Genomic DNA, 14,516 nt, shown 5'->3' with positions numbered 1-14,516 from the left:
AAACAAGAAATCGGAAGTCAGAAGTCCGAAGTCAAGTCAGTATTTTGAAATCAGAAATCGGAAGTTTGAAGTCGGAAAGTCACAAGTCAGAAGTCAGAAAATCCGAAATTCAAAATCAGAAATCAGAATCAGAAACAGAAATCAGAAATCAGAAATCAGAAATCAGAATCAGAATCAGAAATCAGAAATCAGAAATCAGAAATCAGGAAATCAGAAATCAGAAATCAGAAATCAGAAATCAGACAATCAGAAATCAGAAATCAGAAATCAGAAATCAGAAATCAGAAATCAGAAATCAGAAATCAGAAATCAGAAGATCAGAAATCAGATATCAGAAAATCAGAAATCAGAAATCAGAAATCAGAAATCAGAAATCAGAAATCAGAAATCAGAAATCAGAAATCAGAAATCAGAAATCAGAAATCAGAAATCAGAAATCAGAAATCAGAAATCAGAAATCAGAAATCAGAAATCAGAAATCAGAAATCAGAAATCAGAAATCAGAAATCAGAAATCAGAAATCAGAAATCAGAAATCAGAAATCAGAAATCAGAAATCAGAAATCAGAAATCAGGAAATCAGAAATCAGAAATCAGAAATCAGAAATCAGAAATCAGAAATCAGAAATCAGAAATCAGAAAATCAGAAATCAGAAATCAGAAATCCAGAAATCAGAAATCAGAAATCAGAAATCAGAAATCAGAATCAGAAATCAGAAATCAGAAATCAGAATCAGAAATCAGAAATCAGAAATCAGAAATCAGAAATCAGAAATCAGAAATCAGAAATCAGAAATCAGAAATCAGAAATCAGAAATCAGAAATCAGAAATCAGAAATCAGAAATCAGAATCAGAAATCAGAAATCAGAAATCAGAAATCAGAAATCAGAAATCAGAAATCAGAAATCAGAAATCAGAAATCAGAAATCAGAAATCAGAAATCAGAATCAGAAATCAGAAATCAGAAATCAGAAATCAGAAATCAGAAATCAGAAATCAGAAATCAGAAATCAGAAATCAGAAATCAGAAATCAGAAATCAGAAATCAGAAATCAGAAATCAGAAATCAGAAATCAGAAATCAGAAATCAGAAATCAGAAATCAGAAATCAGAAATCAGAAATCAGAAATCAGAAATCAGAAATCAGAAATCAGAAATCAGAAATCAGAAATCAGAAATCAGAAATCAGAAATCAGAAATCAGAAATCAGAAATCAGAAATCAGAAATCAGAAATCAGAAATCAGAAATCAGAAATCAGAAATCAGAAATCAGAAATCAGAAATCAGAAATCAGAAATCAGAAATCAGAAATCAGAAATCAGAAATCAGAAATCAGAAATCAGAAATCAGAAATCAGAAATCAGAAATCAGGAAATCAGAAATCAGAAATCAGAAATCAGAAATCAGAAATCAGAAATCAGAAATCAGAAATCAGAAATCAGAAATCAGAAATCAGAAATCAGAAATCAGAAATCAGAAATCAGAAATCAGAAATCAGAAATCAGAAATCAGAAATCAGAAATCAGAAATCAAAGAAATCAGAAATCAGAAATCAGAAATCAGAAATCAGAAATCAGAAATCAGAAATCAAAATCAGAAATCAGAAATCAGAAATCAGAAATCAGAAATCAGAAATCAGAAATCAGAAATCAGAAATCAGAAATCAGAAATCAGAAATCAGAAATCAGAAATCAGAAATCAGAAATCAGAAATCAGAAATCAGAAATCAGAAATCAGAAATCAGAAATCAGAAATCAGAAATCAGAAATCAGAAATCAGAAATCAGAAATCAGAAATCAGAAATCAGAAATCAGAAATCAGAAATCAGAAATCAGAAATCAGAAATCAGAAATCAGAAATCAGAAATCAGAAATCAGAAATCAGAAATCAGAAATCAGAAATCAGAAATCAGAAATCAGAAATCAGGAAATCAGAAATCAGAAATCAGAAATCAGAAATTCAGAAATCAGAAATCAGAAATCAGAAATCAGAAATCAGAAATCAGAAATCAGAAATCAGAAATCAGAAATCAGAAATCAGAAATCAGAAATCAGAAATCAGAAATCAGAAATCAGAAATCAGAAATCAGAAATCAGAAATCAGAAATCAGAAATTCAGAAATCAGAAATCAGAAATCAGAAATCAGAAATCAGAAATCAGAAATCAGAAATCAGAAATCAGAAATCAGAATCAAGAAATCAGAAATCAGAATCAGAAATCAGAAATCAGAAATCAGAAATCAGAAATCAGAAATCAGAAATCAGAAATCAGAAATCAGAAATCAGAAATCAGAAATCAGAAATCAGAAATCAGAATCAGAAATCAGAAATCAGAAATCAGAAAATCAGAAATCAGAAATCAGAAATCAGAAATCAGAAATCAGAAATCAGAAATCAGAATCAGAAATCTCAAATCCGAAATCCGAAATCGGAAATCCGAAATCCTTACTCCTTAATCCGAAATTCGAAATTCGAAATCCTTAATCCGAAATCCAAAATCCGAAATCCGAAATCCGAAATCTGAAATCTGAAATCTGAAATCTGAAATCTGAAATCTGAAATCCAAAATCCAAAATCCAAAATCCAAAATCCAAAATCCAAAATCCAAAATCCAAAATCCAAAATCCAAAATCCAAAATCCAAAATCCAAAATCCAAAATCCGAAATCCGAAATCACAAATCACAAATCAGATATCAGAGATCGAAAAGCCGATAAATTTTGAATTTCAGATTTCGGATCTCGTATTTTGGATTTCTCGGACCTTAGATTTTGGATTTCTCGGATTATAGATTCCGCGTATTTTGGATTTCTCAGATTTTGGATTTCTCTCATATTAGATTTCTCGGATGTTTTATTCCTAGGATCGGATTTTGAATTTGCCGGATTTTGGATTTCTCGGATTTAAAACTCCCCGGATTTTTAATTTCTAGGACTTTGAATTTCTCGGATTTTGAATTTCTTGGATTTAAAATTCCCCGGATTTTTAATTTCTAGGATTATGGATTTCTTGGATTCTGGATTCGCTGGATTTTGGATTTCTCGGATTTTATATTCCTCTGATATTTGATTTCTCGGGTTTTAGAGTTCTCGGATTTCTCAGATTTTGGATTTCTCAGATTTTGGATTTCTTGGATTTAAGATTTCTCGGATTTGGAATTTCTCAAATTTTATATTTCTCGGATTTTCTATTTCTCGAATTTTAGATTTCTCAGATTTTAAATTTCTTGGATTTTGAATTTCTTGAATTTTGGATTTTTAAATTTCTCAAAATTTGTGTTTCTTGAATTTTGGATTTCTCGGAATTTTGATTTTTTGGATTTTCAATTTTTTGAATTTTAGATTTCTAGGATTTTTCTTTTTTAGATTTTTGGTATCTCAGATTTTAAATTTCAAGAACTTCAAAAATTTTTCAAATTTTTAATTTATTGGGTTTTTTATTTCTTGAATTTTGAATATCTTGGATTTCTTGAATTTAGGATTTTTCATTTCTCGAATTTTGTAGTTCTCGAACTTTGGATTTCTGGAATTTTGGATTTCTGGGATTTTCTACTTCTCAAATTTTGAATTCTCGGATTTTTGATTTCTTGGATTTTATATTTCTTGAATTTTGGATTGCTCGAATTTTAGATTTCTGGGATTTTGAATTTCATGGATTTTAAATTTCTTGGATTTTAGAATTCTCTTTTCAAATTTTAGATTTCTCGGATTTTGAATTTCTTGGATTTTGTATTCCTCAAATTTTGGATTTTCTATTCTCGAATTTGGATTTATCGGATATTCTATTTCTCGAATTTTGAATTTCTCGGATTCTGGATTTCTCAAATTTTGAATTGCTCGAATTTTTAATTTTGGATTTTAGATTTCTCAAATTTTGGATTTCTTGGGTTTTCTATTTCTCTAATTTTGGATTTATCAGATTTTGGATTTCTCGGATTTTAGATTTCTTGGATTTTGAATTTCTCTTATTTTGGATTTTCCGGATTTCGTTTTTTTGGATTTTAAATTTCTCAAATTTTGAAGTTCTTAGATTTTGGATTTTGAATTTCTTGGATTTTTTATTCCTTTGATCTTGGATTTCTCGGATTTTGGATGTCTCAAATGTTAGATTTCTTGGATTTTAGATTTATCGAATTTTGCATTTCTTGGAATTTTCAATTTTCAATTTTCAATTTTCAATTTTCAATTTTCAATTTTCAATTTTCAATTTTCAATTTTCAATTTTCAATTTTCAATTTTCAATTTTCAATTTTCAATTTTCAATTTTCAATTTTCAATTTTCAATTTTCAATTTTCAATTTTCAATTTTCAATTTTCAATTTTCAATTTCAATTTTCAATTTTCAATTTTGAATTTTGAATTTTGAATTTTGAATTTTGAATTTTGAATTTTGAATTTTCAATTTTCAATTTTCAATTTTCAATTTTTTCAATTTTCAATTTTCAATTTTCAATTTTCAATTTTCAATTTTCAATTTTCAATTTTCAATTTCAATTTTCAATTTTCAATTTTCAATTTTCAATTTTCAATTTCAATTTTCAATTTTCAATTTTCAATTTTCAATTTTCAATTTTCAATTTTCAATTTTCAATTTTCAATTTTCAATTTTCAATTTTCAATTTTCAATTTTCAATTTTCAATTTTCAATTTTCAATTTTCAATTTTCAATTTTCAATTTTCAATTTTCAATTTTCAATTTTCAATTTTCAATTTTCAATTTTCAATTTTCAATTTTCAATTTCAATTTTCAATTTTCAATTTTCAATTTTCAATTTTCAATTTTCAATTTTCAATTTTCAATTTTCAATTTCAATTTCAATTTTCAATTTTCAATTTTCAATTTTCAATTTTCAATTTTCAATTTTCAATTTCATTTCAATTTTCAATTTTCAATTTTCAATTTTCAATTTTCAATTTTCAATTTTCAATTTTCAATTTTCAATTTTCAATTTTCAATTTTCAATTTTCAATTTTCAATTTTCAATTTTCAATTTTCAATTTTCAATTTCAATTTTCAATTTTCAATTTTCAATTTTCAATTTCAATTTTCAATTTTCAATTTTCAATTTTCAATTTTCAATTTTCAATTTTCAATTTTCAATTTTCAATTTTCAATTTTCATTTTCAATTCTTTCAATTTTCAATTTTCAATTTTCAATTTTCAATTTTCAATTTTCAATTTTCAATTTTCAATTTTCAATTTTCAATTTTCAATTTTCAATTTTCAATTTTCAATTTCAATTTTCAATTTTCAATTTTCAATTTTCAATTTTCAATTTTCAATTTTCAATTTTCAATTTTCAATTTTTCAATTTTCAATTTTCAATTTTCAATTTTCAATTTTCAATTTTCAATTTTCAATTTCAATTTTCAATTTTCAATTTTCAATTTTCAATTTTCAATTTTCAATTTTCAATTTTCAATTTTCAATTTTCAATTTTCAATTTTCAATTTTCAATTTTCAATTTTCAATTTTCAATTTTCAATTTTCAATTTTCAATTTTCAATTTTCATCTGTTTCATCTGAATCTGTTGAATTTTCAATTTTCAATTTTCAATTTTCAATTTTCAATTTTCAATTTTCAATTTTCAATTTTCAATTTTGAATTTTGAATTTTGAATTTTGAATTTTGAATTTTGAATTTTGAATTTTGAATTTTGAATTTTGAATTTTGAATTTTGAATTTTGAATTTTGAATTTTGAATTTTCAATTTTCAATTTTCAATTTTCAATTTTCAATTTTCAATTTTCAATTTTCAATTTTCAATTTTCAATTTTCAATTTTCAATTTTCAATTTTCAATTTTCAATTTTCAATTTTCAATTTTCAATTTTCAATTTTGAATTTTGAATTTTGAATTTTGAATTTTGAATTTTGAATTTTGAATTTTGAATTTTGAATTTTGAATTTTGAATTTTGAATTTTGAATTTTGAATTTTGAATTTTTTTCAATTTTCAATTTTCAATTTTCAATTTTCAATTTTCAATTTTCAATTTTCAATTTTCAATTTTCAATTTTCAGTTTTCAATTTCCAAATTTTTTGCTCATGACAGAGGTTTTTGTAAGTGTTCACATAAATATCTACAATGGTTCGAGGCAAGTCAACACAGCAGTCTCCGCCAAATCTACGTATAAGTTATCTCAAGAGCTTCTGAGAGATCTTAACAGATGTCTATACAAAATTCTCCGTTGAGGTCTTCAAATCCTCCAAATTGTTCTCCACAGAATTTTCAGAAGTTTTCAAAAGGATTCTACAGAGGTCTCCACAGAAGTCGTTTCACAAACATCTCCCGCCACAGAGGATTTTTTTTTTTTCAAATGCCTCTATAGAAGTTATTATAGAGGTACATAAGTCTGTAATAAGAAATCTGGCAGAGATCTCCACAAAAAACTTCTGATATTTTTTCGCAGAGATTTCCCCAGAAGCCTCAAACGAAGTTATCACAGATCTACACAACCAACAATCAGCTTCATGCATAATTCAACGCATAAGTCTCCAAAGTGGGCTCAGCAGAGAGTTCCCCAGAACTCTCCACAAAGGTCTACACTGAAGACTTTTTTACTATGAACATTTCTGACACAGAACATTTCAGAGATGTGAGCCAAGGACTTCTCAGAACTTTCCATAGACGTTTCTTCAGAAGCCTCCACAGAAGTTATCAGGGAAGTCATCACATAGGTGTGCACCAAAGTCTCCATTGGGGACTTCAAAGTCTCCACAGTGTTCTCCACAGTATTTTCAAAAGGGTTCGACAGAAGTCTCGGATAATTTTTGCCAGAGATTTTCCAGAAGCTTCCACCGAAGTTATCACAGACCTACACAATCACATTATTCAACGCATAAATCTCCAAACTGGTCTCAACAGAGAATTCCTTAGACTTCTCCAGCTCCAGTGAAACACCAAACACAACCACGCGGCTCCATTAACCCATTCACTTTATTCCGTTATCCACATAAGAACATCTTTGTACACCATATTGTAAGCGGCATCGCCGTAGATAAAGTCCGAGTGCTGCAGCTCGTCGTACGGCCTCATGCGAACCCTTGGGCTGTTGATGAGCCGAGAACCAAGCCGCATCACTCCCACCGGATCGACGATCTTATCCCGTAGTCCGTAGTGGATGTTCACCGGCACAGACACTCGATCCAGCGGATACTCCGGAGGCGTTCGTTGTCCGTAGAGTCGCAGGTTCTTCGACGGACCGTGATCGAAAGGCGCGAACTTGCGGGTCCAGATCAGCTGGACGTAGTGCAGGACCTCTTTGATGGATCCTCCTGCCGGCATGGCCTGGTAGATTCGATCCACCCAGGACCGATTCATGCCGACGCTCTCGCCGTTCAGGAATTGAAAGTACAGATCCGAGCATATCTGGTACTCCGTTTGGCAGGCCTCTACCGTGACTTCGTTAGTTGAGTATACCGCGTAAGCCGACTGCGATAGGGGGAATAAGAAGTAAAAAAGAACGTTGAGTTATCTCTAGGGGTGCAAGGTACTCACCCGGAAGACTTTCGGGATCTTGGCGAACGGTATGGCCAGGTAGCGGTACCAGGTGTTGGAGACGAACGCTGCCGGAGCCATGGCATCCAGCGCGATCAGTTTATCGTTGTATTCGGGTCGGGTTGAGAGCATGACCATTGCCATAGCTCCACCTTCTGAGTAGACTAACAACCGGAGTCGCTGCTGCTGAGTTTCGTTCAGGACCGTGTCGATCATCGCCGGCAGATCGTAAAAGCCTTGTTCGTGCCAACTGTAGTCCCAGAACTCCTTTGAACAAGTGCAGAACTTCTCGTGCTGATGCGAGTTCATCGTAGATCTACTGTTTGCCAGCCACACGTCATAACCAAGGTCTACCAACTGATAGGCGATCGATCGACCCGGTCCCAACACTAACCAGTCCGATGAAGAATGCATGATCCCGTGCTGCAGCAGGATCGTCCCACGTGTTGAGTTCACCACTGGCTGTTGATCGCGCCAAATCTGATACAGCTTCAGCACGTAGCCATCCTGTGTGACAACTCTGTGTGCTCTTCCCTGATAGCCATCCGTCTCTAGCAATTGATCCTGTTAGAAACAACCCAACAAGAACACGATCACTTCAAACACAACACTTACGGAGAAAGTCCAACTCACTGTTCGTTCACGATTAAGCGGCAGCGAGTCGAGGAAGGCATTCAGCGGATCACACACACAGTCGTTCCGTATCAGTCCATTTCCCAGCACAGAACTTCCGTAGCTCAACACCATCAGCAGCGGAAGCGCCAATTTCACAGGATCTCCCCTCAGAAGAACCATTTCTGCAGTCACAACAGGAAAAGGATGCACACTGGGTCACAGTCACCGAAACACTAACGTCTAATGGTAGACAACTCGCCGTGATCTTTTCTAACATCGCGCGCAGAATTAAGCATTGGCAATTTGCAATTAACCCTAGCCCCCTCACTGCAGTACCGCACCACACCGCCAGCATTCAGAACTAGTGGAAGAGTTGCCAAAAAAAACCGAAAACAAACAACTCGAATTCGAGTTGTGGCGAGCGCGTGTAGGACATCGTGAAGTCGTCGTTTGCGTTGGACGTCTTCTGCGCATAGGCGGGAGGATTCATATTAGTTATACTGGGTGATGCAGGTTCGGAGAGAAAGAGCACGAGAGCGAAACTGATGACGGATGTGTGTTGGATGGACGAAGTGTAAACGGTCTATGGAGAAACGAGCAGCGTTGCGAGAAGCCGGTTCTAATTATTGTCCAGCTGATCTTGGAAGCCGGTGAAGCTGGTATTTGGATTGGGGCTTTGTTGTCTGAGCGTTGTAGTCTCCGGTGTGTTTTGGCTCTTTCGAGGAATGTCACATTCTGATTAGAACCGTGGGGATCGAGAATTTTCGTTTGATAAGCGGTTCTTATTATGGGAATTGGGTGGACAGATGTGTGCGAGGCGAATTGATCGATTACTTTGTAGGTAAGCATCGCATTGGTTGATCTAGTTCAGGTTCTTTGTGTGTTTTGAGATGAATGACAGAATTGATTTGTCTCTATTCTTAAGCTGTGTTATTTAGGACTTCCAAAACTTCAAGCAGGTGTGGGTCTCCTCTACAACTCTTCAGAGTGATATTTTTGAGCAGATAGATTGTAAATGGGAGCCCTCCTTAGCCTAGAGGTAACGTCTGCGGCTACAAAGCAAAGCCATTCTGAAGGTGTCTGAGTTCGATTCCCAGTCGGTTCGAGATCCTTTCGTAATGGAATTGATTTCCTAGGGCATGAAGTGTCATCGTGCCTGTAACACGATATATAAACACCAAAATGGCATCCTTGACAAAGAAAGCTCTCCGTTGATAAATGTGGAAGTGCTCATAGCTGTGAAGCAGGCTCTGTCCCAGTGATTACGTAATGCCAAGAATATCAAAAAGAGATCGAACGGAAACAAAACAAGAGATCATGCGAGAAAATAAAGAAAAAATAATGCAAACAATAATTAGGAAATTATTTTTTTTTAAGATTCTTTCTTTAGAAAGTCCTACCAAACATTTTTAATCAATATTTTATATTTTGAGAATTACAAGTGATACTACTCGTATTAGGGGCATGGGTGGTAAAATGAATATCTTAAGGATATCATCTCGTTTCTAATACAAAACCATGAATTTGAATTTTTTTATCGCACAACATCAAAAATAGGGATGTTATCTAAAGCTGTGACATGGATTCAGACTAGGATAGCTGAATTTTGCACACTATGTGGGTAATATGAATCGCTGTTGATTGTAAAATGAACACCATACAAAAAACCTGAGCAAAACTAATGTTTTTGAAAATTTTCGTTCAATTTCCGAAAATATATCCATAAATTAATGAAAACCATTCATAAAAACTAAAGTTATCAGATTTGACATCATAGCACAACGATATTCACTTCACTGAAAATCCTCAAGACCTCCAAGCTTCAAATAACTTCGGTTCTTACTTTCAAACGTGGTTTTCAAAAATCTTATGTTTCGTTAGTATTTTTACTTCAATTGACTTTTTTTTTCCCTCTGTGAAAAGTACGGTGTTCATTTTTCCACCACTTCTATTTCCATCATGTTTCCACCACCTCTTACTGTATGCATTTTTTCAAGATTTTTTTTTCCAGAAATTTAATCAGAAACAGATTTGCCAAAAGAATTCATATAGGGTTTTGTTCTTTTTCGTCGTAAGCGCTATTATTCGTCGTATCAAACTTTAAATGTTCCACTACGGCGGGTATCCCAACTTACCTGCAACATAGTTTCATTATCCAAGTGTAATTTTGTGAAAGCTGTTATGGTTTGTACACTTGTTGACCAAAAATGCAATAAAACTACTGTATTTTGGTAAATAACTACAGTTCAATTATCCACTTTGCACTTTTTCACCGAAATCGCATGGACGAACACGATTTGAGAGAAATGCTAAGCGATCGACTGAGCCACACAACTTTCCAACACAAGTTCCTTCCCGCCCCCGTGGGTGACTTACTTCGCCGGGCACTCATTTTCACTATGGAAAACCTTCGTACTTCTTCACTGAAGGATTTCAATCCAATGACAGGCCGTAAAACTTCAATAAATCACCAAATTTTACGAAATTTCCTCAACCGCCGCGTATAACTGAGAATGTAAACAACGTTCAATCCGTCGTACTGAGAAAAAAAAAAGCTTGTGCGCATCAAAGTGTGCGCGACGCTCGACGTAAAAATACGGTTCCTTTGATTGTGTTGTTTTCGCTGTACTGTGAGCAAATGCCATAATTGTACGGTCAAAAGGAATTGTGTTCATATGTTCGGGCTGAATTTTGATGAGGAACAATTAATTTTAAAGGAAATTAGTATATTCCATCATGCTGAAGGAATGGAGGGAGATGCCCGTAGATCTATATATTCTAGTAAAACATTTTATTACAGCGTTGATATGTTGTGTTTTAACCACTCAATACACATAGTGAGCCGTAAGTTGTGAGACGGATCTGGAAACTGATTGCGACGGAGTTGAAAACGATACGACGGATTGAGAATACGGTAAGATGCATTTTCATTGCATTATTTCCAAAAAGAGATCAAGATTTATCAAAATGTTATTGTACAATGCTAAAGCCATTTTGAGAAAGAATTGTTTGGCATCGGTTTGTATCAGCATCATTCACTGCAATACTGGGAAAATTACAGTTCTCACTGATCAATGCTTAATACGATGGATACTAGCACATCACCCTATTCATTCTTTACCGGCTTTCTTAGCGAATACCTTCATAAAATTAATTCTAGATACCTTTAAGAATTCAAATTGAAATTCATAATTATAACCCCTGAAATTGTGGGGCTTTCCTAAGCCTGGGTTCAATTCACGGTCGGTCCAGCGGGCCACCGGTTGGGAAACCCTGAAGTAAATGAACTGCTGAAGGATAATTTTGACATCATTTTTTAAATGTAATAATAAATTATAACATTTTCAAATTATTGGTGCCTAATAAAAACTTCTCAGAGTATAATTGAGAGAAATGAATAAGAATGTTTTAGGCTAATGGAAAACTATTAGGATAATATTTACAAGATATGGGAACGTTTGAGAATTACGTGGGACTCTCCGATTATTTATTGAATTGTTTGAGAAGTACAGGTATTTGGATTTTTTTTAATTGGAGAGAGGACGACAAATCTAGGAGAATATTTGAAAGGAAAGATAATATTTTAGTATAATTTTTAAGTTGTTAAAAGAATTCAGTGTGTTCTGAAAACATATTTTAAAATTCGATGAATGATCAAAACTTCTGGAAAAAATATTCAAACGAATTATAAAGGATTCACACTTACGGATTCTGATATTATTTCTAAGATTGTCTCAAATACTTCAAAAATAATCTAAAATTTGTTTTCAACATTCAGTTTTGATCAAAAAATCCCAAAGAATCCTGAAAACTCATCAAATATTCAAAAATAATCTTAAGGTTTTCTTTAGTACTAAATTATATCAGAAATATTTTACGAATTTCCCGTAATACATCAACTTTCAAAATTTGCCCAGACATACTTCCAGAAGTCCAACGCAGTAATATACTCGCAATTTTTCAATATACAATAACCAAATACAGGTAGGGTCGATGTACCAATAGCCGCATAGCTAAGAACAAATATTCGTATAAAATCGAAAAATAACGCTAGCGTCATTATTTTTACATCATCTGAAAGCTTTTTATCTTGGTTTTGTGGGAAAAATATGAAAACTGAGAAAATTCATATGTTTGCATTTATTATCGCTTGTGCCACTATAGGAATACATGTGCCTATAGTAGCTCTATTTCTAATTTCTGTTCCTATAGTAGCACTAGCATCACGGCGTTGGCAAAATACTAATCAAAACCGTATTTTTACAAAGCTTTTATATTTTTCCTTCATAGTGTGGATCAAAAGCTTTCATTTGATGTAAAAAAAGTACTTAATTCATTAATTATTTCGTATAATAAAAAATAGTTTCTCTCAGTAGTGCTACTATAGGAACAATAAGTTAACTATAGGCGCAAGGGAGCTCAAATTTTAAGCAAAACTAATTATTTCGATCATTTTTTGAACAAAATCAAGCTGTGTATCAATGGTACTTAGATAAATAGCTCCTGACCTTCATGTCAAAAAATATTTTGAAAAGATTCATAGCAAAACGGCCGTAAAAAGCCACTAGTGCGACTATAGGGGACTGTCCACTAAGGGAACACTGACCCTATGTTCCGTTTCTATCACGTTCCGATTTTGTCACGTTCCGATTTCGTCAACAAATTATTCCGTTTTTATCAACACACAAAAATTGTTTTTTTTTTTAATTTTCAAAATGTTTAGAATATAAACTAAAAACTTATTTCGAAGCAATTTAAATGCTTTTCAATAGCCTCAGAGTTGAATTCTCGAGGTTTTGTTAATGTTGAGCATCTACGATACATGATAGGTGTCAAGTTATATGCGATTCAATAATTATTAAGGTTTGACTCCTTCTTGTCCACTAATCAATTGGACTTTTCAAGCTTAGCATGGTCTGTTGGACAAGATTGACTTATCTTTCAACAATCGATAATTGCTCTGGCCACGTCCTAGCAACAACTGGAATTTGTGATTAGTTGAGTATGTACTTAAGAGAGTTGTAGAGACCTCTCATTTTTCTTATATAACACGGCATCAAAGAATTTTCTATGTAAAGTGGATAGACATAGGGGCTGTCCATTAACTATCTAAGACAATTTTGGCAGTATTTTGACCCCCTTCCGCTATGATTTGAATTTTTGTATGAAAATAAAAACTAATTCGTTGGAAACTAAAAAAAAATAATTCGTCGAGTCTTTATTTTTGATGAGATTGTCAACCCCGTCATATTTTGAACATTAAAAAAGCATTATCTTCTATCTCTCAAACTCGATAGTATTGCACAAATTATAGCAAACAGCCATTGATGAGATCCTCTTCCGGTAGGGGAAGAGCTCCAGCAAATCTTAGCAATCTATAGACAATTTTGGTGTCTCCATATAATAAATTTGCATCCAGGAAGAGGGTAAAGGGCTGAAATGGCTGACAATTTGAGAAACCGTTTATACTGGACGTTCCCACGTCACGCACGTCGCCATCCCTAATTTGCTGGGATCTTGATCTTTGAGCAGACATGAACCCCTTCCCCACATGGCGACTAGAAGGTTAATCAGGAGTCTTATAACAACAGCCATACGCTTATTCATAAAACTTTTCAAACGAGATTCCTATGTTTCAATTTGGTGATGCTTGTTCTAGAGTTTGTACACTTTTGTGTTTTCTATGAACTTTTATCTATCTATCTATTGAAAATTAAATGGAGTTGTATTTGTATGTCACAAAATGCCTTGGAAATCGGATTTTTGAGAACGGGCTATCGACGTGTTTGTGTGTATAAAAAACTCAAAATATTCACAGGAAAGGTAGAAAAAAAAATTGGAGCGAACGGAACTGCTTATTCTCTATGGGATGTCCATGACGTTTTTCAGCAGCCTACTTGATGGCAAGACGAAGTTTGCCGGGACCATTATTGTCAGTAAAAATTGAATGGTGTTTGTATGTCACGAATTGGCTTAAGACTTACATAATTATTTCACTGTGGCATTAGTTAAGTTATCCGACGTGTTTGAGTGAAGAAAACGATTTGGAAAATTCTCTAGAATAACTGGAAAAACAACTGAAGACTAATCTGTCGTTTTGTATGGGAGATTACATGTCATTTTTCAGCAGCATACTTGATGGCAAAACGAAGTTTAACAAGACCACTAATATTTAATATTATTTTTATCTAACAAAAATTTAGAACTTTAGGTTAGTTTATTGCCAGTCTCTTCGTGATCTAACGTAATGCTAAAAGGCGAAGGAGGCGCTGTTCTAGATTGGCGATCAGTGATCCCTGTCCAAGTTGATAGTAATAACTTTAGAAAAAAGATCGTCACAATTATTTCACTGATAATATTTTGGCAATTCAAAGCACAGGAAAGCGTAAATATTAATTTCAGT

The 14,516-nt window shown here is 33.0% G+C and overlaps 2 protein-coding genes across 9 annotated transcripts in view; both read right to left on the bottom strand.

Annotated features, from left to right (window-relative positions):
- LOC5576493 (atypical protein kinase C) overlaps nt 1-14,516 on the bottom strand; it is a 454,102-nt gene that overhangs the window by 77,208 nt on the left and 362,378 nt on the right. The gene's annotated exons all lie outside the window — the stretch shown is intronic.
- Nucleotides 6,933-8,568, bottom strand: LOC5576494 (lipase 3). The gene is made up of 3 exons (XM_021851380.1): nt 8,132-8,568; nt 7,499-8,062; nt 6,933-7,432 (listed from the first exon to the last, which is right to left on the bottom strand). The coding sequence occupies exons 1-3, from the start codon at nt 8,291-8,293 to the stop codon at nt 6,938-6,940; spliced, it is 1,221 nt and encodes a 406-aa protein (XP_021707072.1). The 5' UTR covers nt 8,294-8,568; the 3' UTR covers nt 6,933-6,937.

The sequence above is a fragment of the Aedes aegypti genome, chromosome 3 (assembly GCF_002204515.2).
Source record: "Aedes aegypti strain LVP_AGWG chromosome 3, AaegL5.0 Primary Assembly, whole genome shotgun sequence".
Lineage (NCBI taxonomy): Eukaryota > Metazoa > Arthropoda > Insecta > Diptera > Culicidae > Aedes > Aedes aegypti.
The sequence above is the reverse complement of the archived record's forward strand: the minus strand, read 5'-3'. Positions and strand labels throughout refer to the sequence as shown.